A 27,517-nucleotide genomic window follows, 5' to 3' on the forward strand; every position below is an offset into this window, starting at 1 on the left:
AATGAAATTGTACGAGATTGTCATTAATTGATCAAGTGTTAAATCCTTTTCTTTTTGACACACAAAATTACCGTCTTTGTATTCATCATTCTGCAACCTTGGACCAAATTGTTAGGCTCGTCATGTTTTGATATGTCTGCTTTTTAATGTCGTACCAAACAAACAAACAAACACAAAAAAAAAAAAAAAAACAAAAAACAAAAAACAAAATCTCATCACAAACCACACTTTTGGAAATAACATCAAACGCATGGTAAGTCTCATGTGAGTAGAATTTAGCCCAAAATTTTCTGCCGTGCTTGCAGGACAACATGTTTTTTTATAAACCACTATATTCAAGAGGCGGCACAAAGGAAACATATCAAGGCCAGTTGATTCCATATATAGACAAAAAGATCAGAGTATTTACTTAATTGAAAAGAATGATTACACAAGATAGTAACTAGTTCTCTTACATATTACAGGATGTAACTCAATTTTTGTACAAAATCCAGATGATGGAAAACAACTAAATATGAGATCCTCAAAACTAATCTATATACGTCTGTATTGGTTCTTGGATCGCTTAGGAGCATTCTCAGGCTTAGGAATGTCCTTGAAATCTATCAATTCGATTTTCCTTTTGCCACTTTGGGCTTGTTGGTACCTTTGATGTAGGTTCCTTTTTGAGGCTTCAAGTTTCAACTCTAATGCCTTCTCATCCATTTTTTCCACAGCCATCCCTCGAGTATTCAACCGTTCCTCCTTGTTTTGGCGCAGTGCAGACAACTTAATCATCTTGATCACACGTCTCTCTTTCTTCCCTTCATTGAAAGGGATCAATGCCTTCGGATCACTCTGCCCTCCACTCTTGCCATTCAACTCTATCGCTTTGGTGTTTGGTGTTGGCAACTTGATCGCCCTCTTAACATGACAAGCTTTCTTTTCAGCAGTAGAAGATGTTGGAAAACGCTTCTTGGTAGCAACCCTTGAGGCAGATTTTGTAGGGCAACGAGCAATGGGTTTCTTGAAAGGGTACCCAATTCTCATGCCATTGTTGCTGGAAGTTGTGGGTACCAATCTGTCATCTTTGCCATCATTCTTCTCTTTGTTGAGAGATGGAGGCAGTTTGATCTTGAAAACAAGCCGTGGTTTCTCTTCAACAAGATTATTTGTGCCGCTTGAAGGCGTTGGTAGTAATGGTACCGGCTTCTCATCCCCTCTGTCCTCGCTAACTTTGCAAGGCTTTTCTCCTTTGTTTTGGGATGGAGGCAATTTGATCTTCAAAACAAGCCGTGGCTTCTCATCCTCTCCATCCTCGCTAATAACACCAGAAGCCGATTGTCTTGGGCACGAAGAAAATGGGTTCTTGCAACTACCATGCACGTCCCTTTTCTTGGACAAACGATCAACCGATTTCCGGTCAAAAAAAATCATGGCTGAATACTTTTCGTTTAAGAACACAAACTCACAGAAAAATATCACTCCGAGATTGCAAGATTGCTCCAAGAACACAAACCCAGAGATTTTATTTCCTCAAGATTGCAATATTTCACTTTTTTGCTCAAAGATTACAAGAAATCTTACTCCGAGAAGGAAAATTAGCAAACAAAAAAATCAAACAGGTGGGAAAAGGCAAAGACAAGGTTTGGTTTTCTAAGAAACTTTCACTTCGGAACGCACAGATGAAAGAAAAGAAGAATGAAAAAGGGCACTTTTTTTATGTTATGACACTCATTCTATATATACAGAGGTGAGAGGGATTGGTTTGGTCTTTTAGGGACTCTTTTGGATAGAACTTCTTCCGTTGCTCATTAATGTTTTTATTTTAATTTTCAAATTTAAATAAACTGGGTGGTAGACTTGAACTGGATTGGGCCTGAGAGAATATTATCGTTTCCCTTCTAGTTCTACCCGTTGTCATTTATTTTGAATCTAAAAAGCGATATTGGGTTGGTTTCGGTGGTTTGAGGCCTTCGTCCATCGTCGGTATTTCCATATGAACACTTATCCGTTAAGCCCTTCAATTGCTTGGACTCCACTTAAAGCCTGCTCAAGGATTTTCTATGTTGCCATCTTCAGATTATTGCTCACCACATATTTTTATATCAATTAGGAAAAAAAAAAAAAAAAGACGCCCAACAAATTACAAATAGGGAATGGAATTTATAAATAAATTCTAATAACTCTGGGTAGATTCATCAAGAAATCGTTAATTAGTGCTTATTTTTATTTACTTACATAACCAATTGATTCCAATTCCATCACAAGTTTGCTTTCTAGCATATGAGAAATGGGAACTATTACAATAACTATAAAGTATAACAAAACCATAAATTTTTTTTTTTTTTTTTTAAAAAAAAAACATATATAAGCAGTTTTGAACAATTTATTTACACTTATATATGTTTATCAGTCAAAACATATATGTAGCTGTTGAATTTTAAGAATTATTATTATTATTATTATTATTTTAACTTCTGCATGGCCATGGCCTCTATTGGACTCTAAATAGATCCACCACTGAATTTATTAGCCCCTTATGAGGCCAAAGGGTGCATAGCGAGAGATTATTTCTCATACACCCGGCAAATTTCTTTGCTCACTCTTCTCTTTGCTAGGATTTTTAGTCGGTGTCACACCCGGCAAACTTCTTTGCTCACTCTTCTCTTTGCTGGGATTCTTAGTCGGTGCTTAGGTGTGTGATCGTATCAACAATTTTAATTAGTATTATTATTTTCTTCCAAAAAAAAACCTAAATGAGTCCTTTGTGTAGCAGTTAAACCTTAAGAAATCCAAACTAGAATACACCAAATAAAAAGAAAACTCAATAATGTGGCATTAAAAAGTATAAACTTTGTCCTTTTGGTTTTGATCAACAATTTGCAGACAACTCATTACAAAAAGCTCAAATGAGGCTTGCCCGAGCCGACGTAACAGTTCCAAATATCGCCCCTACAACTACACCATCTTGCAGCAAGACAAAACGACAATTAATTAATCTCTCTCTCTCTTGACCTCATCTTGCAGGGGATTTGGATCCCCGGCAATAGTCAAAAAAGTTGTCCACTAATTTTTTTTAAATCTTGACTATTTATTTTTATTTAACAGTCACCGTTCCGTTACGCGTCTCACTTAATATAAAATAATAAAATATTATTATTTCTTAAAAAATAAATATTAAAAAATATGGGGTGGTCAAACTACTCTATAGGAAATCCACTCCACTCCTAAATAGCCTTGAGGGTGGCTGGGCCAAAGCCACCCCAGTACGGGTTGGGGTAATAACCACCCCCCTAGGGGAGCCATGGGGTGGTCAAATTTCAACCGGTCTGGTCAACTAGTGGCAGATCTCGATCATTCCATATTTTTTAATAATTATTTTTATTTTTTATTATTTGATTTTATATTTATTTTTAAAATAATATTATTATTTTATATTAAAGAAACACGTGACGAAATGGTTACTGCTTAATGAAAATGTATGGTCAGAATTTTAAAAAGGGTTAAATACCCCAAACCCTCCTAGGGTTTATCAACTTTATTTTTTTTCCCTTGGAGTTTCATTTTTATCACAGGACCCTCCTGGGGTTTTGATAAAGGATCACTTGTTCATTTCATATTGATTGCAGACCGACGTTATCATCAGATATCGAATATCGCGGCACATATTTAATTTATTTTTATTTTTTTTAAATTAAAAAATGTATTTAAAAAAAAAAAAAGGAAAAAAAAAATGGTGGTCTATTTTTTTTTTTTTAAAAAAAAAATAATATTTTATTAATTTTTTTTTTTAAAAAAAAAAAAAAAGTTAAATAGGTGCCACGTGTCAACATATGATTGATACACGTGTCAGTCTTAACAGTCAACTAACGGATGTATTAAATTAATCTTTTATTAAAACTCCATGAGGGTCCTAAAAGAAAAAAATAAAGTTCACAAACCCAAAGGGAATATTAGTTATTTAACCCTTTTAAAAAACAATTAGCGGGCCCGGGACCTCGATCCATCTTGCAGGCTGCAGCAAAAGACAAAACGACAATTAATTAATCTCTCTCTCTCTATTGACCAGCTCTGCTTCGTTGCCAGCAGGCAGAAGTAAATTCCAACACCTGTTGTACATCGCTCTCTCTCTGCAGCGGCGTTGCCAGCAAAAGAACCACGCGAAAGGAGCTTCCAACACCTGTTCTTTTATCTCTCTCTCTCTCCTATACATATAAAGATATGGGATCCGTGCTCAGCTCAAGAACAAAGAGCAAAGAAGAGCTAGAAATGGCGTTGAAAAAGGCAAAGGAGATTGTATCCTCCGCACCCGTTGTTATCTTCAGGTTCTTTTTCTTTTTTTACCTCTCTCCGCACCAAACATCATCAAATTATTGATTTTCGCTATGTAATTGATAGCATATGTTTGTGGGTTAGCGGTTTTTGCTATTTTGCCTCTGCCTTCATGGTAAAAATTTGGAAATATTATGGAAACTGAAGATAGTAAAGAAAGAGAGAGACCCAAATGGGCTTCTTGACACAGAAACTAAAAAAACTAGACATTTTTCATTCATTTGGATAAATCCTATAGAATTACTCTTCATGATTAACAATCAATACCTTGATTTTGATTTAAGAAAATGAATCATGATTCAACAGTTGATATATATGCTTTGATATTGTTACCTTTAAATTCTGTTATGTTGCAGCAACCTCCTAAGTCCTATCCTATTTGAAGCCTCTATCTAATGTAGTGTACTAATTCAGTTTGGTATTCTCACAATTGCAGTAAAACATACTGTGGTTATTGCAATAGGGTGAAGCAGCTGCTCAAACAGCTAGGAGCAAGTTATAAGGTCATTGAACTTGATGAGGAAAGTAAGTGTATTTCATCTCGTGGTTGATGCTTGATTCCCTATTGCCTTGTTTTGAAATACTCTTTCCCATGTGTTTGGGCTCAAAAGAGTCACCTTGCATTGTCAAAATGGATGATGTGAGGAGATTCAGAAAAAAATGCTCATGTTGCCTTCTTGGCATGCAATATATCTACTAATTTATATACCCTCTCGTCAAGTCTCCTCTCTAGTTAATAAGAAAAATGATAGAAACACATTTGTATCCAATCATTATCTTATTATACTGATGGGAGCAGTGTCAGCACCTCTACCTCAACATAGTAACCATGAGGGTTGTAATGAACCGAGTTGAGTATGGAATGTATAAGAATGAGCTCGAGCTTATCATCGAGCTCGATAATCTATTCAAGTTTTGTTCATTTGTTTTTCAAACGAGCCTGAACTTGTTCACTAATTACTCAATATCGTTATTATTTCATTTTTTTGTAAATTCATGCTAATTATTAGTTATTTAATTACTTTTAAGATTTAGCATTTGCGTAATTAGATAAATTAAATCAAATCTCGAGCTTATATGTTTATCTTATACACATTTCATTACACACATATCTACATACATATAAACCCACTCAACAAAATACAGAGACTCACAATTACAATAATTTAAGCTATATTTATTATATTACGAAGATAATTCTTTTTATCTTTTAAAAAACTTAGCATTTTCTCTTTACAAAGTTAAAAAATAATAATAATAATAATATATAAAAATAAATAAAAATGAAGTTATAAGAGCCAAGCCTGAATCTATTCACAAGCAGCTCTGTTACAACCTTAGTCACCATAGTGGGATAATAGTAGGATACTGTAAACAAGACGCGCATTGGTGGGAATTTGAGTCCATATTGATGCATAAGTTAGATTTTTAGACTTAAGATTTGATGAAACTGCTACTGTTGCTTCTTGGCATGCATATATTAACTTCAGACCTTCGTGGACATGCAGGTTAACATAATATCTCACAAAATATTATACACGTTTCATCATGGTATAAACCATAACAAATGCAGATGTTAAATAGATTATAATGTTACACGATGGAGATTCTGAGTTCTGTGATATTGAAGTAATCTTTTGAAAAATTCCCTCTGCAAACACACTGATAAGCCCATTCTCTACCAGCTAATTGAGAGTATAGATTCCAAGTTTGATACTAATCAGAAAATTCTGAAGTTTAATTCTTTTTCCAATTACTATAATCTGCTCCTGCATGATCAAAACTAACATCCAAGTTGTCTTTTTGCAGTCTATTTTCATAACAATGAGACATATTAGCTATTCACTATACCATCGTTTTGAGGAATTTATATGTTTTTTTAACTCATCTTCTGTTTGAAGGTGATGGATCTGACATTCAATCAGCTCTAGGAGAGTGGACTGGGATTAGGACCGTGCCTAATGTGTTTATTGGGGGAAAGCACATTGGTGGTTGCGACAGTAAGCCAAGCTTGTTTCCTTGCTCCTTTTTAGTTTTTCATTACAATCAGTGCCTAGTTTCTTTGCTATCAAGACCTATGGAAATAACAAGAAAAGACTGATCAAATAGTATCATTTTCTTATTTGCTGCTATTGCAGCTGTTATAGAGAAGTACCAGGGAGGCCAGCTTGTTCCCCTTCTCACTGAAGCTGGTGCCATTGCCAATAACTCTGCACAGCGGTAAATAATGCAGATAAAGATGTTTCTGTAAACAGGGTGAAGAGAAGAAACTACATGTTACATGTTATGTAATAACAATGTAATCACATCAGATCTAAAAAACTTTTTAGATCTGATTTAAGTAACTTAATTTCATAGATTCTATATGTTAATTTACAGTTTCTGCAGTCAAGATAATGATACAGCATTGCACATAGGCACATACAACTGAAATGTACTATACTGTTTTCAAATTGAACATCAATGAAGTTCCAAGCCACACCCTACAGATAGAACAATGATAAGACTGTTTCAGAATGTTTTGTAAATGGAACATAAGAAGTTCAACCTTTCCACAAATTAATTTTCGATAATTCCACTATGAGCCCAACAAATGGGTTACAAAAAAGAGAGAAAGGATTACAACCCCATGGATCCAATTCTAAACAACCGCCCCTTTTCCATTGCCAGCTAAAAGGATTTTCAAAAAGCAGGGCAGCCAGCTTTGCAGTTGTTGGAAGATGGATAAGAAAAAGCCAATTTAAGTTTTTCATAAGAAAGAGGGAGTGTAATTAAATCTGGACCACATATGTATTTTTTATTTTTTTACAGCACCTAAATCCAATCCGGCAAGACTACTTTCACTTGGATGCAAAAATGGCTTCTCTTGGTTTTGACTTGAAATTAGCTGGTGAACATAAAGATCAGCTTTCACTACTTTTACTGCTCCAAAACCCACTCCATTTTGTACGACTGGTTGAGGGATCATTTGCAGCTCCACTTTCTTCTTTGCTAAAGCTAGCCTTTGCCAATTCTCTTAGTTGCTTCGACCATGGTTTATCTGCTGTGCCCAAGCTCCTAATCTCGGCATTCTTGTTACTTTCAACCGAAGAACCGGCAACCCTATTTTCTCCATCCCCATGGTGATTCACCAGGAACCTGCTTTCCAGTTTTTCAGTCAACTTCTGTGGAATAAAAAGCAGGAGAAATCCAATTGCAGCTACTTTCAAACCCTTTAAGAAAGATTTCTCAACAGGGTCCAGCTGCTTTGTCTCTTTATACAAAGCATACCATTGGTTCACCATTTGTGGTATATATCCAACCAGGAAAAGTATAAGCATGAAGACCCCTACAATAGTCTCATTCCTGTCTGAAAATTCCTTCTCCAAGAGAACCAAACAAGTAGCAAATAAACCCACTTCACTGGAAACTGCAATGATCTCAACCAACTGAACCTTTTTCTTAATAAATGGCTTCTTGAGAACAAGGAAGAAGAGCTGAAAAGAGGTGATGCATAATAAGGTTATTGTAGGAGTTTTAGAAGACCAGTAGTTCGCCCGGTAGGCACCGACCATAATCCCTAGCGAAACCCGTCTCATGGACTCGAGCAGCGTGTAGTATATTCGGAGTATCCCGAAAAGCTTTTGGATAACAGGTGCTTCTGCATCTTCAGTTTCATCATCAGAGGCAATGATTCGATCGCCATGCATATTGGAATTTCCCCCAGAAATCTGTGACAGCATGTATTTTGGAGGGCCTCTTAAATCTTCAAACAGAGGGCCTAAAATGATTAAGTAATTAGAGCTCGGTTGGTTTTTCCATGTCCACTGGCCTCTTTTGTTAGGACCCAAAGTTACTCGGATTATTTCTTGATACCAGTGAAATCTCTGTCCTTCTTGATGAACTTCCTTGTACTGAAGTAGCTTCCCAAATGTAATACCTATGGAGAGGAACAAGAACAATGCCAGCAGTAGAAAAGACACAACACCAAGCAGCAGAATTCCAACTACAATCCCTGATGCCGCTCCTCCTTAATCCACAAAAGTGAGATAAGATTAAACTAAGATAGTTTTGTGCTTGAAGTTTCCTAAATATTGATGACTTAGAGCATGTAAACATACAATAAATTTGAGCTTTTATAAAAGAACTTGCTCATTCTATGGTTTACTGTAACAACATTAAGGCAATATTTTTATAAAAGAATTCAACTATGACTTTCATTAAGGTATGAATATCATCTTTTGCACTGTAGAAACAGCAAACACAAGAATAATTATCTTTGGAAGCTAGGCTTTTGCTTGATAAGGATTCATGTGTGGAGAAGAAAACAAATATTCAAGTTACCTCTAATTAGACCAGCAGAGGCCTCACAAACACAAGGTAGTGAAAGAATTATGAGGAATATTTCAAATCTTGGAAATGTGAGTGCTCCATAACCCTTCTGCTTTTCAGAATTTTTCTTCCTGAATTTTAGGATGACAAGGAGTAAAGCATGCAGCAGTATCAAACTGCCGCCAATTACGGCTAACCAGAACATGCTTCTACTAAAATCCCTCCACCTACACGAGACAAAATCTAGTAAGTCATTACACTGATAACTAAATGAGCCTGTCTGTTGCACTTCAACCTTAAGAATTCCAAAAAGAAGGACACCAAATCAAAGAAAAATGACTAAAATGGCATTAAGTATCAAGTTTGTCCTCTTGGTTTGATCAACAATTTGCAATAATGCAAGGAACCAATAACTTTCATTTTTCATAGCGACTACAGAAAACTCTACAACTAAATAACTTGCATTCCAAATGTACATGCCCAGAATTCTTTGTTTTCCATTCAACATTTTTATACAACTTTTGGCAATGTACTTTATTAGTTTCATAGTTTTCCTGCTTATGTTAATCTTGAATATTTTCACTTTTTGTTTTATGTCTCTAAATCCATATGCAAGTTCATGGAATAGATAGAAAACTAGAGTCCCCATAACTTACCCATTTAAAATACGTGGATCCATAATATACTCAGCTTCAGGTTCCATATTTGGGCTCTGCAGGTATAGAATACATTCTATCATAAGATCTATTTATCATCTGATTATAGGAGTTAAAAGCAAGTGACAGGAAAAGTAGAGGTTTCAGACCTCAAAATATGATCTGTATTCCATGGGAGTTAGTGGCAACCCATATGGTGAAGCAGCCCTACTCAAATTCTCTTCTTTCGATCGCACATTCTGGAAACTTCCTGAATCATGAATTTTAGACATGTAGGAATTTGAGTAGGCAGGGGAACTTGAGCCTGGCATGACAAGCGGAGCGCGCTCAGTTTCCCATGGAAAACTGAAATAGGGAATGCTCCATCGTAATCCCCTTGCAAATCCATAATACTCAACTGGCAATGTCACAACCAACCATCTAGACAATGCAAAAACCTGAATATGGCATGCAATTCTCTGTATGAAAGAGAAAAGGAAAATGCTAATTAATTTTACAGTGATGATGGCAAAGTTCATAAGTTTTGATAAGTTAATAACACATACTCCAAACGATAGTATGTTAACACCAATTTACCCGCCACAAACTTTAAGGGGGAGCTCTTTGGGGTTGATTATCCTTTTTCTTCGTCTCTTTTTTTTTTTTTTTTAACATTTGAGCGAGGATCATTTGTACGTTAGAAAGATCCTTTCTAGAAAAGAAATGCTTTGTAAATACAATAGACATACTTTGGATAAATCAGCAATATTGTGCATGGTGTTGTGATTCATCATGGTTGTCCAAAGAAAGCTAGAGGTGCATATTGACATGCTATTAATACTTTTTTTTTGGTCATGTGTTTGTTTGTCAAGAATGTCATAGAAAGAAAATTTTTAGTTAGAAAAAAGTTTCAACACCAAAGAGTAGCAAGATTTTTTTTTCTTACCCATTTTTTTATCCTAGACACCGAATCTCAGCATATTCAATTTCTATACTGCTGTCTTTCTAACACTGCAAAATTCCCAGTCTAGAATATTATCACGGTATAACTAACTAATCACTTAATTAGATAAATGTTCAAATTAGTTAGATAACATACGAAAAGATTTCTTGAAGGATCACAAAAAGAAGATGGTCGTAAAAATGTCCCAGTGGAGTGAAGGCTTGCAATTGAAACCGTAAGCAGCCCGGCAGCAAAAGATGTCGCCAAAAATGAAGCAGTTGTAATCTCCGATATCACGGAAGATATTTTAGGTACTGAATCTGTAGATATTTTCAATACCTTATATCAGAAAATAACTAGACAATTCAAAGGGATAAATCCTCTAGGCCTTAAGATGTTGTAATACAATTAAGCTGATACAAGAGAAAAGGGTAAGAATCCTTACAGTGCCTTACTTGTAGAACATTGGAAGCAAGATTTTTGTTTCCAGCAACATCCTCAGTTACATTTTCAGGGACATTGACAGATACAATATCATGGTCTGCTTGTAACTCCACAGCATATAGGCTTCTACTTATTTCATGAAAGCTGAAATATGGTAATATTTTCATTGAAAAGGAATTAACATGAAAATATGTTAAAGTAAATGCATTTGCCTTACTAATTGAAATATCATTTCCCACCAAGAACCGAAAAATAGAGCATAGATGTCATCATCATGATTTCTCATTTGCTAATTAGATTGCATTTTTATGTGGAGATGTATGGTATAGGTAATAAGAAATAACTTACCTTTTAAAATACCCTCCTGAGATTGATATATTAGAAGAATTGAAGCCAAATACAGGCTTCATGAACTTTATCAAAATTGGAATGTTGTGCTCTGTTGTCCTCATATAAGATGTGGTACTCAACCTCACAACAGGTCTCAGAGAATCTGAAGGCCACATTTATATCTATGTCAGGAGGAAACAACAAAATCTCATAAAAATTGAAATTTATATCTATATGTAAAACTTTGATGATTCCACAGAATCATAATAGTATTTTCAATGTCAAAAGTTCTTGTATTCAAAGAGTTGAGTGAAACAATATTGAAACTAAATTTTGATTCCACAAAATAGTTAAATAATCTTATCTTTGTAATGTTTGTAAACTAATGTAGATCTTACCATACAGGAAAGAAACTGGAGCAATTGCAGAAACTGGAGTCCCTTGCAGGCTTATTATAGAGTTTGAATCAATGTTTAGTGTGACTACAGCCATGCCAGATATATTCGCGACCTGAGGGGACAAAGTGAAAATGAGGCAAGCACGAAAAAGTATGAGAAAGAATAGGCCCTTAGGCATATAATATGCAATTCAAGAACATAAAGGAAGATTTTTTTTTTTTTTTTTTTTTTTTATAAGTGATGAGGAAGATCAAGATATGCAACCATCAAGATAAAAAGTTTGAATTCAGGACATTCTACAAACTTTTGAAACTGATTAGCTTGTCCATTACAATGAATGGCTCCTCTTTTTAAGTGACCCCATTCAAGATGACAAAGTTTGCATAACATATTGCACAAATATTCATTGGACAACTAAACAGACTCTAAATGTATGAACCAAATTCTATTCTCATAGCTCGGAAAAAAAAAAAAAAATTGTATGAACCAGCTGACCTGGAAGCCAAATCTGCGATTCCCAATGTTTTGTCCGCTAACGGGAAGAAGCATGCCTTGACTTGTTTGGAGAGAATTTAGAATTTCTGCAGATGAGTTGAGAACCGGTTTTGAAAAGTACAAGTACACCTTTAGTTTATCATAGCTATTAGTGGCCTGCACCAGTCTAGTTTCACCATTAAGTTGAAGTAGCCTTTCAGGAATGTGACTCCTCAGGTTGACAAACACACTTCTTCTATCTGTAGAAAAAAACCACCAAATGAACAGAGCTAGTAAAGAACAAACTGACAACAAAAAATAATAAATAAGATTGTATCTTCACGAAATATATGAGAAAACATCAAAGGTGCAACGAGTGAAATATTTAACTGAAATGGAAGGTAAATTATGGACTCCAAGTTCGAACTCATGATTACTACTCTATTATCATGTTAAATCATTATTTATCCTAAAAGTTTAAGCTAATACGAAATAGAAAATTTAATCATTTAATTAATATTCTAACAAACATGAAAATTTGCAATGATTTGATCCTCAAAATTAAAACAGGCAAAGTCGATGCATTTAGTGTTGTATATATTAACAGTCTAGATCACACCATCTAGGATGAGAAAAATTGCTGGTAAATAAAGAGCAAGGCATCAACTAGATCATAATAGGAATAGCCCTGAAAAGACATATCACTTGCAACTATTGAAATTATGAAATAATTATGGCATATTATATATTCAAATAATAACCTGTGGAATGAACACTATACTCACCAACATGCACATAGAAACTCGAATTTGCAGTTCTTGTAAATTCATTCCCAGCACTGTCGGTACAAAAATTCTTATCCATTACCACTATCACTCGCCCATACTGAGTAGTAGATGATAAATTCACAAGAACAGAATATTTGAGGTTTGGCTCCAGAATGTTGAGCGAGGACGGTATAACTTGGCCAGCACCATAGACCAAAACCTGTAATGAGATTTACATTGTTAAAGTATTAATTAAATGATTAAATTCACTATTTCCTATCAGCTTAAGTTTTTAGAGTAAATGGTGATTTACCATTGTATCAGAGCAAAAGTCCCGAGTGATTTAATATACATGAATGAGGAACCTATTAGAATTTGGTTTCTTATTTGGTCAAGAAAGCATCGGTAGTCGAAAAACTAAATTATGGAATTCAATTTACACATCTTCTCAAATTAACATGGTGGACCGATCCAGAAGAGGAAAACCAAGAGATCTGTCAGTGATTCAAAAAATTAAAAGAAAAAAATGATTTATCATATATCATAGCAAAAACACATATTAAGCAATTTTATTATAAAATATTCCTTTTAGAAAAGATCTGATAATCAATCATTGGCTAGGGAGATAATCCAACATAATTGCTTGTGTCAGGACTCAGGTGGACTCCACTACATTAGAGGGAACTCCATTTTATATTCTCAAATCGACTAAAACCATTCTTCAATTAAAAATCTTTAGAAAAAGTCCAGCCCCAAAACCACTATTCTAAATGGCAATAATCTGAAAATCCCAGAAAGAACAGGAAATTTATTTATTGTTTTTTTTATGACTTTGTTAGCCACCTACTCACGTTGCAGGCATTCACAGATGAACATCCAAAACCTCCTCCACCAGTGCAGGGTTCACTGAAAGATATATTTACAGAAACATTAAGAGCATTTGTGAAAGGTGTTGAGGCTGTGATATATGCTGTAGGTGGGACTGTATCTGCAAAATTAAGGTATAATTTAAATCAGCTAAGGGATGGAAACAAATATAAGTCAGTATAATTGCTAGCAAATCTAAATTTGAATGTTCAAATCATAGACTCAGTTTGGTTTCTGCAGGCTTGATGATATGTAAAACCAAACTTCAATGTAAACTGGGTGTGTTGCAAATTAAGAATAGTTGAACCAAGACCTTCAATGTACAACATCTTAGTAAGACAGGATTTATGATTTGATACAAAATTGAGTAGCTGGGTCTTCTAGAGTCCATTTTAAGAAGAAAACACACACACACACACATATATAAACAATAAAAAACTGGGTAAAAGAAAAGGAAAACATGATCTAAACATCAAAAGAAGTTGATGGAAGTTGATTTTGTCATGTTCAACCATTCAGCACACAGGGGGTCAAAACATTGCATTGTAAGACATTTCCACAAAGATACAATTGAATTGATGTTGAGGACATTTAAGCTATAAATGGCCATTAAAGTTGAGTGGCAATATGAACAAAAAATAATAACAACTAGAAAAGGATAAAAGGAAGGCTCTTAACCAATACTCCATTTATAGCTAGCACAGCCAATTCCTCGAGACCCGTTGGTGCAAACCTCAAATGTATGATTTCCATCCTGCAAGCCTGCATACGAAACCCTCCTAGTAGCTTCACAACCTGAAGTAACGCCATCATCCAGCTGCATCAACATGTTTATCAACAGATAACTTTGTGAAAAAAGCTAAATAGATATCAAGAGAAAAACCAAAGCCAATGTTAGAATATAGGATTTCTATATTAGGTATTTGCCTGATTACCTTATTTACAATATTCACTCCACTTACCACATTTTCCCTATAAATAAGGGTTATTTGTATGTAAACAAGTAAACTAATAAGAGCACAATGTAGCCCTCCGGGCTCTTCCGAATGTTCCTATATTCTAACGGCCAACCCAATAAAATCAAACCATGAGGAAACTTCTTCACTACCCAATTACCACTGAAGTGGAAAGAAAAACCAGAAAGAATATGAACACACACAAAACAAAAATTTATTGCAGTTATTAGCTTGGCACCAGGAAAAATATGAACAAATATCATTATATCAACTGCAAATCTTCATTATAATAACCCTATCACTGTATCACCTTTAGAAAAATAGTTTAAAGAAATGAATAAACTGAATTCCAATTAGTTTTCTTGGGTAATCTAAAAGAAAACTCAAGCTCATTACATCCATAAAGCGTTGAAAGATGAGCTAATTACTTTAACCTCTTGAAGGGGAAAACAAAATTGTACGATAAAGTCCAAGAGCAAGTTCGTTGAAACAATCACAACCTCCCTGAAATCAACCGCCGTCTTACATAAACTTCAGAATCATGAAACTTATTACTAAAAGGAGGGAGGAAAAGAATACAATCATAAAACCCAGAACAAAAACCATGAGAGAGAGAGAGAGAGAGAGAGAGAGCACCAAAAGATAAAAGCCAAAAAAAAAAGTAGCTTAAATTAGTATTAGAGTTTAGCATACCTTACAAGTGACACTACAGTTTGTGCAAGGGCCATTTCCCCCAGCCAGGAAAACTTTAAAGACAAATGCGGATGAGTTGAGATGCGAGAATGCTCGGGGAGCCTTCAAGAACTTCACAGTGACCTCTGAGGAATCACAGAGTGCTCTGAAACTCAAAAGAAAGAGAACCCAGAAAAGCACCCATGAAAGCTTGAGCAGACCCATTTGAGAAAAACAAAATTTACAAGCAAAAGAAACGCATTTGTGGGGTTTGTGGAGAGAGTGTTGAACAGTGAGAGCTGGGCATTGCGAGGAAATAGTGGTGAAAATGTGATAGAGAGAGAGAGGCTAATAGTTTGGACTGTTTAGTGGTAGATGAAGGTTTGTTAAGGATAGTGCACATGAGACCAATAGACAAGACAAGTGCACGGCTAGATAAGTTAGAGAGAGAGAGAGAGAGAGGGAGAGAGAGGGATTCTAAAGTACAAGGATTTGAATCAGGAGTACTATAACGTGAAGACAGACAGAGAGACAGGAATGAAGCATTAACTGCTGTTTTGACCATTAAGTAATTACTAGAGGGGCTCAAAGCAGTATCCACTATCCACTTCCCAGTTTAAGAATCGAGATTCCGTGCAATATCTGGGAGATTGCACGAGGTACAGTAATTTAAATATTACAAGGCAAATGAATGGTTTAATTTTTTTTTTTTTTTTCTCATAAAAAAGTTGTCAGGGAAAACCAGTTGTGATTATTTTATCTAGGTGTGACCATAGTAACACCTACCTGTTGGGAGCCACACAGGAAGGGCCTAAATAGTGAAAATTGTAAGCGATCCCTCAAATCCGACTGAGTCATAACTTGACTCAGCCTCATCAAAACATCAATGAAAATTCAAAGCGGCTAATATTAATCAGGCATATGTGGAAATTCTTCATTGCAGAGATTCAAATCCACCCCCTAATATATGCCTTGACCACCTATGAATGGTTTAAAATTTGTTACATCATCCATGTAGATTAAAAATCATAGTCCTCAATCCCAACCTTTATTGTGACCATTGATAATTTCATCGTTATAGCTATCATTTCTGTTCTACTGCCACTATTAGTCGCATTTTCTTTGGCAAAGTTGATGATTTTATCACTTCCAACATGATCTTTGGGGTAGTCAAACAACTCCTTTGGCTAAAAATGCCGGTAGATTGATCGTAGCAGCGTGGCAATGAGGGTAGAACTATAGTAATCATGGTGGAGGCAAAGGTTGAGGGCTAGAAAGAGAGAAAGAACAATTAATTTTTAGTAGATATCGATGATGTGATAAATTTGGACTGTTCATTTAAACTAATTAATCACGATTCAAATAATTGCATCTTGTGTTATTTCACGGGGTCTCAATCCCCGATTTAACATTCTCATTGACACAGTTCAAAAATCAATCTTTGTGTCATCTAGGAGATTAAAATACAAAGTTAATCACTAAGTTCAAATTAAATTCTTTGGTAAACATGTAAAATATGAGCAGGCTTATATTGTCTACACAAGTTAAGGTCTCTCTAATGGTGGGCAAGATTGGCAAAGTTCTAAGCTCCAGAAAAAGCATGCCACCTTTTTAGTTCACTTAGATTATAGGGGTCAATATTTATTGGGTTAATCCTACATTGCAAGTCTTAAGAGAAGCAGCATGTCGACATGCTACACAAATATGATTATTTATTGCACTTTGGGTCCACTTTAATATATCAATTTGTGATTTAGGTACATATTTTTTATACATTATTTTAATTTAAATAGGTTATAAAGATGATATATTATGTTTTTCCGGTCTCTTCTTTGGAGACACATAATTTAAATATTTAAACTTATCAGGATAAGACTAAAAAATACTAAAGTGTTGGGGATTTGGCCAATTCTAATAGCCATGTCTCTACATGGGCCAAAGAATTACCAAGATCCGAAATCAAGCATAACGCGTGTAACAAAGCCCGTTTAGATCGGTCGGGTTCACTACAACGGAATTCTAGGTATTCAGTTATCGAGAATCCCAAACCCATTACTAAAAATCATGAGAAACAATCGCCTAAAATCTCACAACCCATCACTAAAGGTTAACCAGAAACCAAGACACGACTATCAATGGACATTAGTCTCGGGACCCCACTACTAAGGTTAGCCACGATCACTCCCATGATCCGGATAATGCTAAGGCTAGAGAGTTAAGGGATAATAGTCGGTGCCGACCGTCATATTGTTCTATATAAGCCTCCATTCAGGCAAACGGGTATACACTCTTGATTCTACAAATTGATTATTATAACTAAATTGAAAAATTAATGACTTAAGCATCAAATTTATACCTCGTTGACACCCTCCGACAAGGTTTTTTGTCTAAATTTTCTTAGTGTTTTTGCAAGTATCGAGTTGAAAACTGTTCTAACATAATTAAAGGATATTATTTAACTCGCTAAACTATAACTTTATTTTAACTACATATTGACAAAAACAAAATTTAACCCAAATCACAAATTACAATTGGCTAAAATATAATTTCCATTGATTAAATTAGGGAACAAAAGAAAATTGTCACATCTTCATTCTCAATGATGAGGACAAGGAGCATAATAATATGAATTTTCTTGAATTAAGCCCTTCACTTTCTGGCCAGAAAATTAATGATACAAAGGCTCTCACATCGGGCCCTCACTTGTTTTTACATTTCTCTTTTCTCATTGCCATAAAAACAGTTCCACGTGCATCGACACCTTCCTCCCATGTTTTCCTTTCAGATTGTTTAATCTTAGTACGTTTGTACAGGTCAGAGTGTCCGATGATCCGATCCAACGACCTCAGTTGTCCACCTAAAATAATGAATAATGTGGAGCCCATATAAGTAGTACCATCATTTACTATCAATAATTAGCTTTTAATTTCAGCAGCACTTGTAAGAGAATTTATATATTATTTAAGGTAAAATCTATTTAACTCTCTCGAACTATTACTTCAACGAAAATCTATCCCTCAAACTATTAATTGTGATAATTTATTCTCTAAACTATCAAAATAATGACAATGTATTTCTTATTTTTTAAAAATGACAAAATTACTCTTACTAAAATAAAAATAAAAATACCAATTTTTAAATTTTAAGGGTATTTTTGTCTTATTGAAAATTTTATAAGGGTAATTTTGTCATTTTGCTGGCATTGGGGGTACATTATCATTGTTTTGGTAATTTGAGAAGTAAATTGTCGTAATTGATAATTTTGAGGGTAAATTGTTATTGAGATAGTAGTTTGAGAGAACTAAGTAGACTTTACCTTATTATTTATCTGTCTCAATAGGTGGTGGGACAACTTAATATTTATTTGGACATATTAATTGCTGGAAATTTCAATCTCTGAGATAAGGTATTCCTCCTTGTTCGGACCATAATGTTTCATTCATGTGAAGAGAATAATGCAATGTCGTTTTCAATCTGAACCAAAAAAAAAAAAAAAAATGTTAAATCGGATTATTCTATTGTCTTGGTTCCAAACGATAAGAAAATGGCTCAGCAAATTTGTCCCCATTCTTCACTATTATGTTATGTAATGCATCCCCCAGGAATGGTGTGATTCAGTGATTGGCTCAGATTATGAACCATCAATTTCAGCTGTAATAGGATGCACAGCCACGAAGAAATTCTTTTTTTTAAAAAAAATATAAATTAAATTAAATTAAAAACAAAAAAAAAATGTAAAGTTCATTTAACATCTTCAAACTATCACTCCAATGATAATTTACCCCTCATACTGTCAATTGCGACAATTTACCCCCCAAACTACTAAAACGATGATAATGTACCCCACAATAATAGCAAAATGACGAAATTACCCTTATAAAAATTTCAATAAAACAAAAAAAAACCCTTAAAATTTTGAAAAAAAAAAAAAAAAAATTTAGTATATTTGTTTTTATTTTAGTTAGAGTAATTTTGTCATTTTGTTAAAATTTGAGGTACATTGTCATTATTTTGGTAGTTTTGGGGGTAAATTGTGGTAATTTATAGTTTTAAGGGTAAATTGTTATTAGGGTGATATTTTGAGAAGGTAAAGTAGACTATACTCTAAAAATAAAAATAAAAATAAGAAATAAATAAATAAATAAAAGGAAAAGGTAAAGCGTTGGTGTCTCAACTCTCTAGTCGTTGGACCCCCACATAAAGCGCCGAAGAAAGGCCAAAGACACGAAAGTGATTGAAAATGAAGATCTAGACAGAAAGATTGAAAATGAAGATGTAGACAAATGTAGTCAGTAATAATTGTAAGATTTAAAAGGCCTTCCAAGCTCAACCTCAAATACACAATCCTTACCCTGCGCAGACACTCTCTACCACACATGTCATCTACTTATTACGTCAATAATATTTGACCCGACACACAAATTTGAGATGATATTGTGAAATTAGAGGATTAGAGTTAAAAAAATTAACTCATTTAATTAAAATTGTCGGATTATGATTAACTTGTATAGTCTTATACCTATGACATTAAGGCTGATAATTTTTGACACAGCCCATGAACCCGATATGAATCAAACATAAAATTAGTGGGGTTATAATTGAGAGATTTGACATGTTTAATTAAATGGGTCGAGTTAATGTGATCTATATAGTCTTATACCTGTGTGTCAACACACACAAATTTGGCTCGAGAATGCTAATTGGCACCCCTACTATTTCGCTGGTCTGAAGGTGTAAGTTCTGATTGCCAGACAAGCGAAAGCATGCAAAAGTTGGACCACGGGCTCATTGAATTTTTAGCAGGCTGTAATTGTTAAATGACCAGCGTTTCATGTCAGAAGACACCCAATTTACAGGCAAGCTAAGAACATGTGGTCAAACATGAGACCAACTAGGATGCTTCTGTCTGTGAGGCAAGGCCCACGCAAGATCCTTTGGTTGTGTGTCTGTGGTTTTGGAGGGAGGGTTTGTGATGTGATGTGAGTCTTCCCCAACACCCAGGGAAAGAACAGTAAGCACAAAAATAAGCACATTCCTCTATTATAGGTTTTCTTCAGCTGTGAAATTGCCTCAAGTTATGCTAGCAATTTTTTCATGTGAATTTTGAGGCAACAGGTTGATGAAAACAAGGGTGGGGGAAAACTGAACAGGTTCAGCTTAAGGATTGCATAGCTGGAGAACTGAAATATAGAAAACTCAAGCAAGTGTAGCAGAAATTGTGAAACAATGGCTTTCTCCAAGTCTTCCATTGTTACAATATGGTCCGCAGTTTTATAAACATAAGCCCAAAATGTCAGCAAATATTAGTTCACTCTCTCTGTGCATTGAAGTCCATAGGGTGTGGCTGCACATATTGAAGGCAGCAGGCTGCAACTGATTTTAAAGCTAAAGACATAGGTTCAGTGGATTGAATTGGAGCTCTTACTCTAGCTAAAGATAGCTAAGCGGGGAATAAGCTAAACCATCACCAATAGCGTTAGAAGTGATCCACAATTTCAGTTATCACATGAGAACATATTTAAAAAATCATGTCTACCAAATACAATTCCAGGTCCACCACTAGAAAATGTTATTCTCTGCAACAGAAAAATTAAAGAATCCCTTTTCTCAAGGATGGATGCAGGCGGACCACTTTAGATGACAGTAATATTTTATAATGGTAAAACATAGCGGGGAACCAAAATATCTTCTTGATCATGTTGAGTGAAGGAAGAAAGCGTAGTTACCCTTGCCTTAACATACCTAATGAAGCAACAATAAAGATTCCCCAGAAGTTACAGGGGTTGGACCTGAATCTTTCTGACTGCAATTAAACAAATGTGCTTAGATCCGGTAAATCATGTTGCAATATCACTTTGTTGTGGCATCCATAGCCGAAGAAGCCGGTCATAAAACGAGCAAGTAGCCACCAGAGTGCTCTTATTTTTGCCATCCTGGAAAGATTCCCCTCTCTGCCAATCTGCCCCGTATGCAAGTGAGCCATGCTTGCTATAGGTTTCAATCACTTCAGCTTTATCCCCTTCAATCTTAACAACTGCAAACCCGTTGTGCATGCAAGCTGCTAGGACAAGGCCCGGTACAATGGGGTGGGGCTTGATTCTCCAGACACCTCCCCCTAAACAAATCGAAGTTTCGTTTACAGGTTTTGAGATTGATCTTACATCCCATACCCTCAAATACTCATCATAGCAACCAGTAAGTAAGGTATTAGGGTCACTGGGGCTCTTCACTATGCAACAAACACCCATCTTATGAACCTTGGTATTCTGAAATGCTAACTTAGAAGGACTATCACGCAAATCCCAACAACTGAATTTGCAGTCATCTGAACCAGTGTATACCAGTTGGGGTTGGTGGATATCGAAGGAAGTTGCCCAAAGCTCAAAATCATGTGCTTTCCATTCTTGTTGTATTTCCATTTGAGACTCCAATAAGGAAACTATTGAGACAGATCCATCAGAAAGCCCCACTGTGATTGATGTGGCTGAGGGGTTCCAGTCAAGGCAAAGGCACATGGACGAACTGATTTTATCTCCAGTTATCTCTTTCAATAAACCCCCTGCATCAACAATAAAATAGAAAAGGAAACAGATATGATAGCCAAAATTTGTATCCTTGCTACTACACTAGTTTCAGTTGAAACAAAAGGGCATTCACTTATCCAAAAAAAAAGAAAAAAAAGAAAAATGAGGTGAAGCATTTTTCATTGCCACCATTTTTACAAGTGTAACTCGTACTCTATATTTTGTTCTTGGAAAATACCAGGGAAAAGGAAAAGATATTCTTAATGGGTTCTATTCATAAACATCTTTGAACATTTTGAACTTTTTTGACATTTTCCTTCCCCTTTCTCCACGCTTTCTGAGAAACAAAGAAAGAAACGGACTGCAAAATTATATGTTGTCGAAGTAGAAAACATACCTTTGGCTCCATCTAAACAGCTCTCAAGACTGTGAAATCTCAAACAACCATTAGCATCCGCTTGAGCAAGCAAACAACCTACATTACCCCCAACTGGGCTCCACTTCAGATCAAATATGCCAGCTGTATCCACCCGATGAAACAAATCAAGGCAACCCTTGTTCGCATCTACATTGAAGAGCGATATGCTCCCGGATCGACTGGGTTGATCACCCTCTTGCAGCATGTACGTCGAAGCTGCCAGAACATGATGGTAAGCATCATGCGGACAAAACTCCACACAATCAGCATTGCCATCTAGATAGCAATGTGCGACATCCATACCTAAATTATTGACAAAAAAGTAAAAATCAAATGCAAATCTTCTATTATTGTAAAACAAGTAAATTTAGCAATACATGGACATTTCGTCGAACAGCTTGCGGACAAAAGTTCAAAAAGCAGCTTTAGCCGCCATGTCGTCGCTTTGGTTATACGAGGAAAAAACAACACAAACCTAAAAGAATACAATAAACATGGATTTCTGCAAAGCTTATGCTAAGAGAGACAGTTAACGAAACGCCAAAGTGAAGGCACCAAAAGATTGAGATCTTACCGTTATGTTAGTTGGGAATTTGCTAGTCGTTCCCGGGTTTAAGTTTGTGTGTTTTTAATAGCGGTTTATAGGCTTCACTATTAAGCCCTACTATGGAGCCCATACCTTTGGACCCAATCTAATTACTATCCGACACTTCTATTGGGCACGCCGAGTGCGTTTTCCTTTTGATTTTGTCCAAATACAATAATGGGCCTGAGCCTAGATCATACTAGGATTTTTTTTTTTTTTTTTTTGATTCGGATGTTTTAACTTAGGGTGCTCATACGGTTATAACCAGCGGTTATTGGTTATAACCGCAACCACAATTGCCTTGGGCGGTTATTGATTTTTAATAACGGCAACTGCCTAGGTGGTTATTAGTTATTTTATAACTGGCGGTTAGCGGTTATTCAATCCAATAACCGCTTTTTTTATATGGATTTTTGGGTTTTTTAAGTGTTTTAGGCCTTAAATTGACCTATTTTTTGAGCTTATTTTATGGGATCGGACTATTTTATGGGCTTATTTTAAGGGTTTAAGGCCAAAATGTTCCAAAAAATATGAGAAAAAAAAGAAGAAGCTTTTTTTGAGCCAACCAATATTTTTGAATAAGGCTTAGTCCAAAACATCACATACCACATTATATATTTCACATACATAGTCATAAATAGCCCAAATTCATTAATCCAAATACAAATGAAAAAATTAATATATTTTATCAATATAAAATATTTAATATATATTTATACTATTATATATAAATGAAGGCGGTTCATGATTATAACCGCCTTGTCCTACCCCCTAAAACCGCTTACCAAAGCGGTTATAAAACCACACCGTTTAAGTAGCCCTAGTTTTAACGATTCTTATCCAGTTTTGAATTTACAATAATACTCTTATCGTATATATGACTCAGAATGAGACATGAATAATCAAGTGTTTTAGTTTTATTTAGATTATTAGCATTTAATTTTTATATTTTATTTAAAATTTAGGAGTTTTATTATTTTCTAATTTAATAATGGGCTAGACATAAAAGGCAGTCCAATTTGGGTTTAAATTTTTGTCAGTGCCAATTTAAGTGATCTTTTATACTTCAATAGAGACCGATTACGAATGATGAAAAAATAAATTTGTTATTTGAGAGCTGTGAATACTAGGGCTGGCAAAACGGGTAATTGGGTAGACCCGATTAGGACCCGCGACCTGATTACCCGAAATATGAACACGACCCGTTTAGCTAAACGGGTTAGCGGGTCTGATACGATTATAACACGGAAAATATCCGGATAACCCGACACGACCCGCTTAACCCGTTTAGCATAACCGAGTCATATTGGGTAGACATGACCCGACACGACTCGTGCGCTAAATAGATAACACGACCCGACCCGACCCGTTAAAAAAAAACCCTTAATCAAAATTGGAAAAAATAATTTAATAAAGGGATCTCTTAGGCCAAAGGACTAGTCAAATTTATCTTAACCATCCAAGAAGAATAAAAAGTTTTAAAAAAGAATGTTTTAATATATAAATAATGATTTAAAAGATAATGTTTTAATATATAGACACACATAGAAAAAGTAATGAAAAAACAAGGAATAGGCCAATGAAGTGAAGACTGTGAAGTCGTGAAGTGAAGAGTGAAATGAAGCCGTGAGTGAGTCGGTAAGTGTTAGGGTTAACTTAGTTAGAACTTAGACATAGGTTTTTTTTTTTTTTTTTTTTAAAAAAAAAAGGGTCTGGCGGGTCACCCGAGACCCGCCAGACCCGATTGACCCGCTAGACTCGACTAACCTGCCAAACCCATTTGTTAAACGTGTCTGGCGGGTCAAATTTAATCGTGTCTTAATCGGGTAGACCCGATTAAGACCCGAACCCGATAAGCCCAAACCCAATACCTGTTAACTTCATGTCGTGTTCGTGTCGGGTTCACAAGTCGTGTCAAAATTGCCAGCCCTAGTGAATACTCTTCTCTTATAGTGAAATACCATTCCACTTGGTGTGATGCCAATTCCTATATTTGGAAGACATCAATTCTTTATTAAGTCGATATATGATATAAGGAATATATTCTTTGCTGAATAATATAAGTATAGGCATCTTAATGCGGCGAACCGCTTTGAATTAGCACTTGATAGTGAGTGAAATGACAAATTCTAGTTGTATATATAAGTTCAATTTGTATCTAATTGTATATGTATATAAGACGTTGTGTTATTAGTTTGAAAAAGTGTTTTGATGTGATATAAAAGTGAAAATTATTTTTACATTTTTAAGTGTATTTTTTTATTATCTTGAATTGTTTATTATATATATATATATATATATATATATAACAAACATTTGGGCAATAATAAGATAAGTTATTGAAATTCCTTATATTGAAATTCTTTATATATACTTTTAAAAGTAGTATATATAATAGTTTCCCTTTTGAAATTCCTTATACTTACTTTATGAACACTTGGGTGCGAATCATGAGAGACAAAATGTAGTGACATCTTTGCAAATGCTAATGAAAACAATTTGGCATATGATGATATATTCCTCTAGCCTCTTTGTTATATGGGGGAGGCTTGCGTATGGGGAATCCATTTTTAGCATAGATTAGATTTTAGCACGTTTCTCAACCCTCATTCGGCCGTCTACTTTGCGCTCAACCTTTTACTTTGCGATCATTGTGTCCTTGTAACCTTATATATATATATTAACAAGATTGACTGCCTTCATCACTCCAAACGTTTATGCATTACTTCCCATTAATAAACTATATATTAAAATATTGTTATGGGGATCATTAAGGTGGTCCATCATCAACCATTTAGAAGATCACACAATCCAATTCAACTTCATCGTCTAGTATAGTCCAAGACTCCAATGCCACTCCAAAAATCTTATACAGAATATAATCGTATGGGGAATACTCTATGCACATATATACACATATCTTTCCTTTTTTTACTTTTTGTTTTGCTTGTATAATTTATCTTTACATCTTGACAAGAACTTAGTACAAACAAGTATACAAATCATTCCATCGTAAGGTTATAAACAAGTTGTGTATTGAATGTTTAAGTGTATTCTCTCACTTAACATTGGATCATTAGGTGTACTCTCCCACTTAACAATCTATCGTTACTTTAAAAAATTTCTTTATATTGAAAATTGGTCATTTTCATTTCATTTCTAATATCTATAATTTCCGCTGTGCTATGCTGTTGGTGGGAAGCTTTAGTAACAACTTTCACTAAGTCCTTTGATTAAGTGTTTTTTTGCATTACGTTATGTTTACTAGTAAGGCTTCATACCCATTGGGAAACCCTAAAACTTCTCTTGAACCCTAAACAACCATTTTCCTGCGAGAGGCACTGATTTTCAATTATGGGCTATCTTGGTTGATTGAGGTTTGATCAAGGGTTCTATCGAAACACTCTATAAGGCTCTCGATTAACCGAACTTCGACCATGAACATTTGTAACTCTCAGTGATGTGCTCAAATAATCAAGCTTCAATTGAGGATTATCCATGAATATTTTGTAACTCTCTACGATGCACACAATTGATCGAGACCCATGCTCGGTTGACCGAAACACCAAGACAATGTTCTCTTCTTCCCAAAAACCCTAGTTTCCAACTTTTTCATACATCAACTCCATCAACCTAACTCCCTACTATCCTAATACAACCAAAACCCACACTTGTTCACCTTTACAAATCATTACAACAACCAATTATGCTCAAACAATCATAAAAACCCTAATTTCAAAAACTCCATTTTTACGCTAACAACTAAAAAAAACCCCTAATTTCTCCAATCATTTATGCCTTCTTTCAGCCTCTCTTTCTTAGATTCTCACCATCTTGGACAAGCCAAGTGAAAAACAAAAAAAACAAAAAACCCCTTCATTTCGCAAGTTTAAAATAGCCTAAAAAATGCTAGTTGAACTAAGCTCGGTTGATTGAGCTTTATACTCGATCGACAAAGAGATGCTCTTCGTTAATTAACTCCTCCTCACCTTTCGCTGCTCGATCAATTGAAAGGTTTGAAAGGTGCTCTGCAACACTTAATGCATTGTCATAGCTTCGTTGCTGTCTCCTTTGATTCCACACGCGTCAACAATTTTCAGCTACCCATGAGGATGGATATTGGATTTAATTTTTTTTTTTGGGTGTTAAAATTTTTTTTTTAATTTTTGGGGAATGAATTTTAAAGCTAATGTATTTAAGAAATGTGATTTAATTTTAGTAAGAAGAATATATGAATGATGATTCTATTCAATCTCTTGTATTCTTAATAATAATTAATTAATACCCAATTTTTATTCTGAAAAAAATTACTATTTTTTCAATGTGCAAACAAAGGTAAAAAGAAAGTGCATGTACGCATATAATTGTAGCCATGCCATATTTTATTGAAAGAAATGTTGGCTTTCATTTATGGTGATAATGATGACGTAAAAGGGGGCAAGGGAGTAATTATGGGGCGTAGGGTTTGAGAAAGACTGCATGTTAAAATGGGGAATCCAAACAATTTTCGTCTCCACGAAGAAAGCGTATGTACGTGTGTTCGTTCGATCACTTCATTCACATTCACGAGTCCCCTTACTGCTCCTCCTCTCATGTCACATAGCGTATGTAGTGGGCGACTTTCTCTCCTTTCCTTTATTTATTTATTTATTTATTCTTTTTCACCCAGTGTTCTTGAACCAAACAATCAGCTGTGACAGGCCTACTCCCTTACCGCCCTACGCCCTACGATAGCTACCCCGCACTCGCGGTAACTAGCTTTGCTTTGCTTTGCTTGTGTGATATTTTTGATCATCGTCTTTCTTCATGTGCATGAACAGCCTTGATTTTCTCAAGTTTCAACTGTACGTAACTATCACACTCTCATTTAATTACCCA

The 27,517-nt window shown here is 35.1% G+C and overlaps 3 protein-coding genes across 5 annotated transcripts; 1 reads left to right on the forward strand and 2 right to left on the reverse strand.

The window, feature by feature from the left end:
• The first annotated feature begins 4,093 nt into the window (after positions 1-4,093).
• On the forward strand, positions 4,094-6,701 carry LOC132174987 (glutaredoxin). The gene is made up of 4 exons (XM_059586772.1): positions 4,094-4,307; positions 4,751-4,839; positions 6,216-6,314; positions 6,453-6,701. The coding sequence occupies exons 1-4, from the start codon at positions 4,204-4,206 to the stop codon at positions 6,536-6,538; spliced, it is 378 nt and encodes a 125-aa protein (XP_059442755.1). The 5' UTR covers positions 4,094-4,203; the 3' UTR covers positions 6,539-6,701.
• Positions 6,702-6,799: 98 nt separating this feature from the next.
• Positions 6,800-15,462, reverse strand: LOC132174986 (uncharacterized). Of its 3 annotated transcripts, none has more exons than XM_059586770.1 (13): positions 15,133-15,462; positions 14,162-14,300; positions 13,468-13,604; positions 12,635-12,836; positions 11,871-12,109; positions 11,376-11,487; positions 10,996-11,140; positions 10,649-10,791; positions 10,360-10,523; positions 9,431-9,739; positions 9,282-9,337; positions 8,638-8,852; positions 6,800-8,320 (listed from the first exon to the last, which is right to left on the reverse strand). In XM_059586770.1, exons 1-13 carry the CDS (start codon positions 15,334-15,336, stop codon positions 7,218-7,220), a joined length of 3,168 nt encoding a protein of 1,055 aa, XP_059442753.1. In that variant the 5' UTR covers positions 15,337-15,462; the 3' UTR covers positions 6,800-7,217. The 3 variants fall into 3 exon arrangements, with proteins under 3 accessions (XP_059442753.1, XP_059442752.1, XP_059442754.1); XM_059586769.1 differs by having other exon boundaries at positions 6,800-8,323; XM_059586771.1 differs by having other exon boundaries at positions 6,800-8,323; positions 15,138-15,255.
• Positions 15,463-20,563: 5,101 nt separating this feature from the next.
• On the reverse strand, positions 20,564-22,676 carry LOC132175339 (uncharacterized). The gene is made up of 3 exons (XM_059587245.1): positions 22,628-22,676; positions 22,033-22,356; positions 20,564-21,670 (listed from the first exon to the last, which is right to left on the reverse strand). Exons 2-3 carry the CDS (start codon positions 22,352-22,354, stop codon positions 20,949-20,951), a joined length of 1,044 nt encoding a protein of 347 aa, XP_059443228.1. The 5' UTR covers positions 22,355-22,356; positions 22,628-22,676; the 3' UTR covers positions 20,564-20,948.
• Between the last annotated feature and the right edge of the window lie 4,841 nt (positions 22,677-27,517).

Source organism: Corylus avellana, chromosome ca3, assembly GCF_901000735.1.
Source record: "Corylus avellana chromosome ca3, CavTom2PMs-1.0".
In the NCBI taxonomy this organism is placed as follows: domain Eukaryota; kingdom Viridiplantae; phylum Streptophyta; class Magnoliopsida; order Fagales; family Betulaceae; genus Corylus; species Corylus avellana.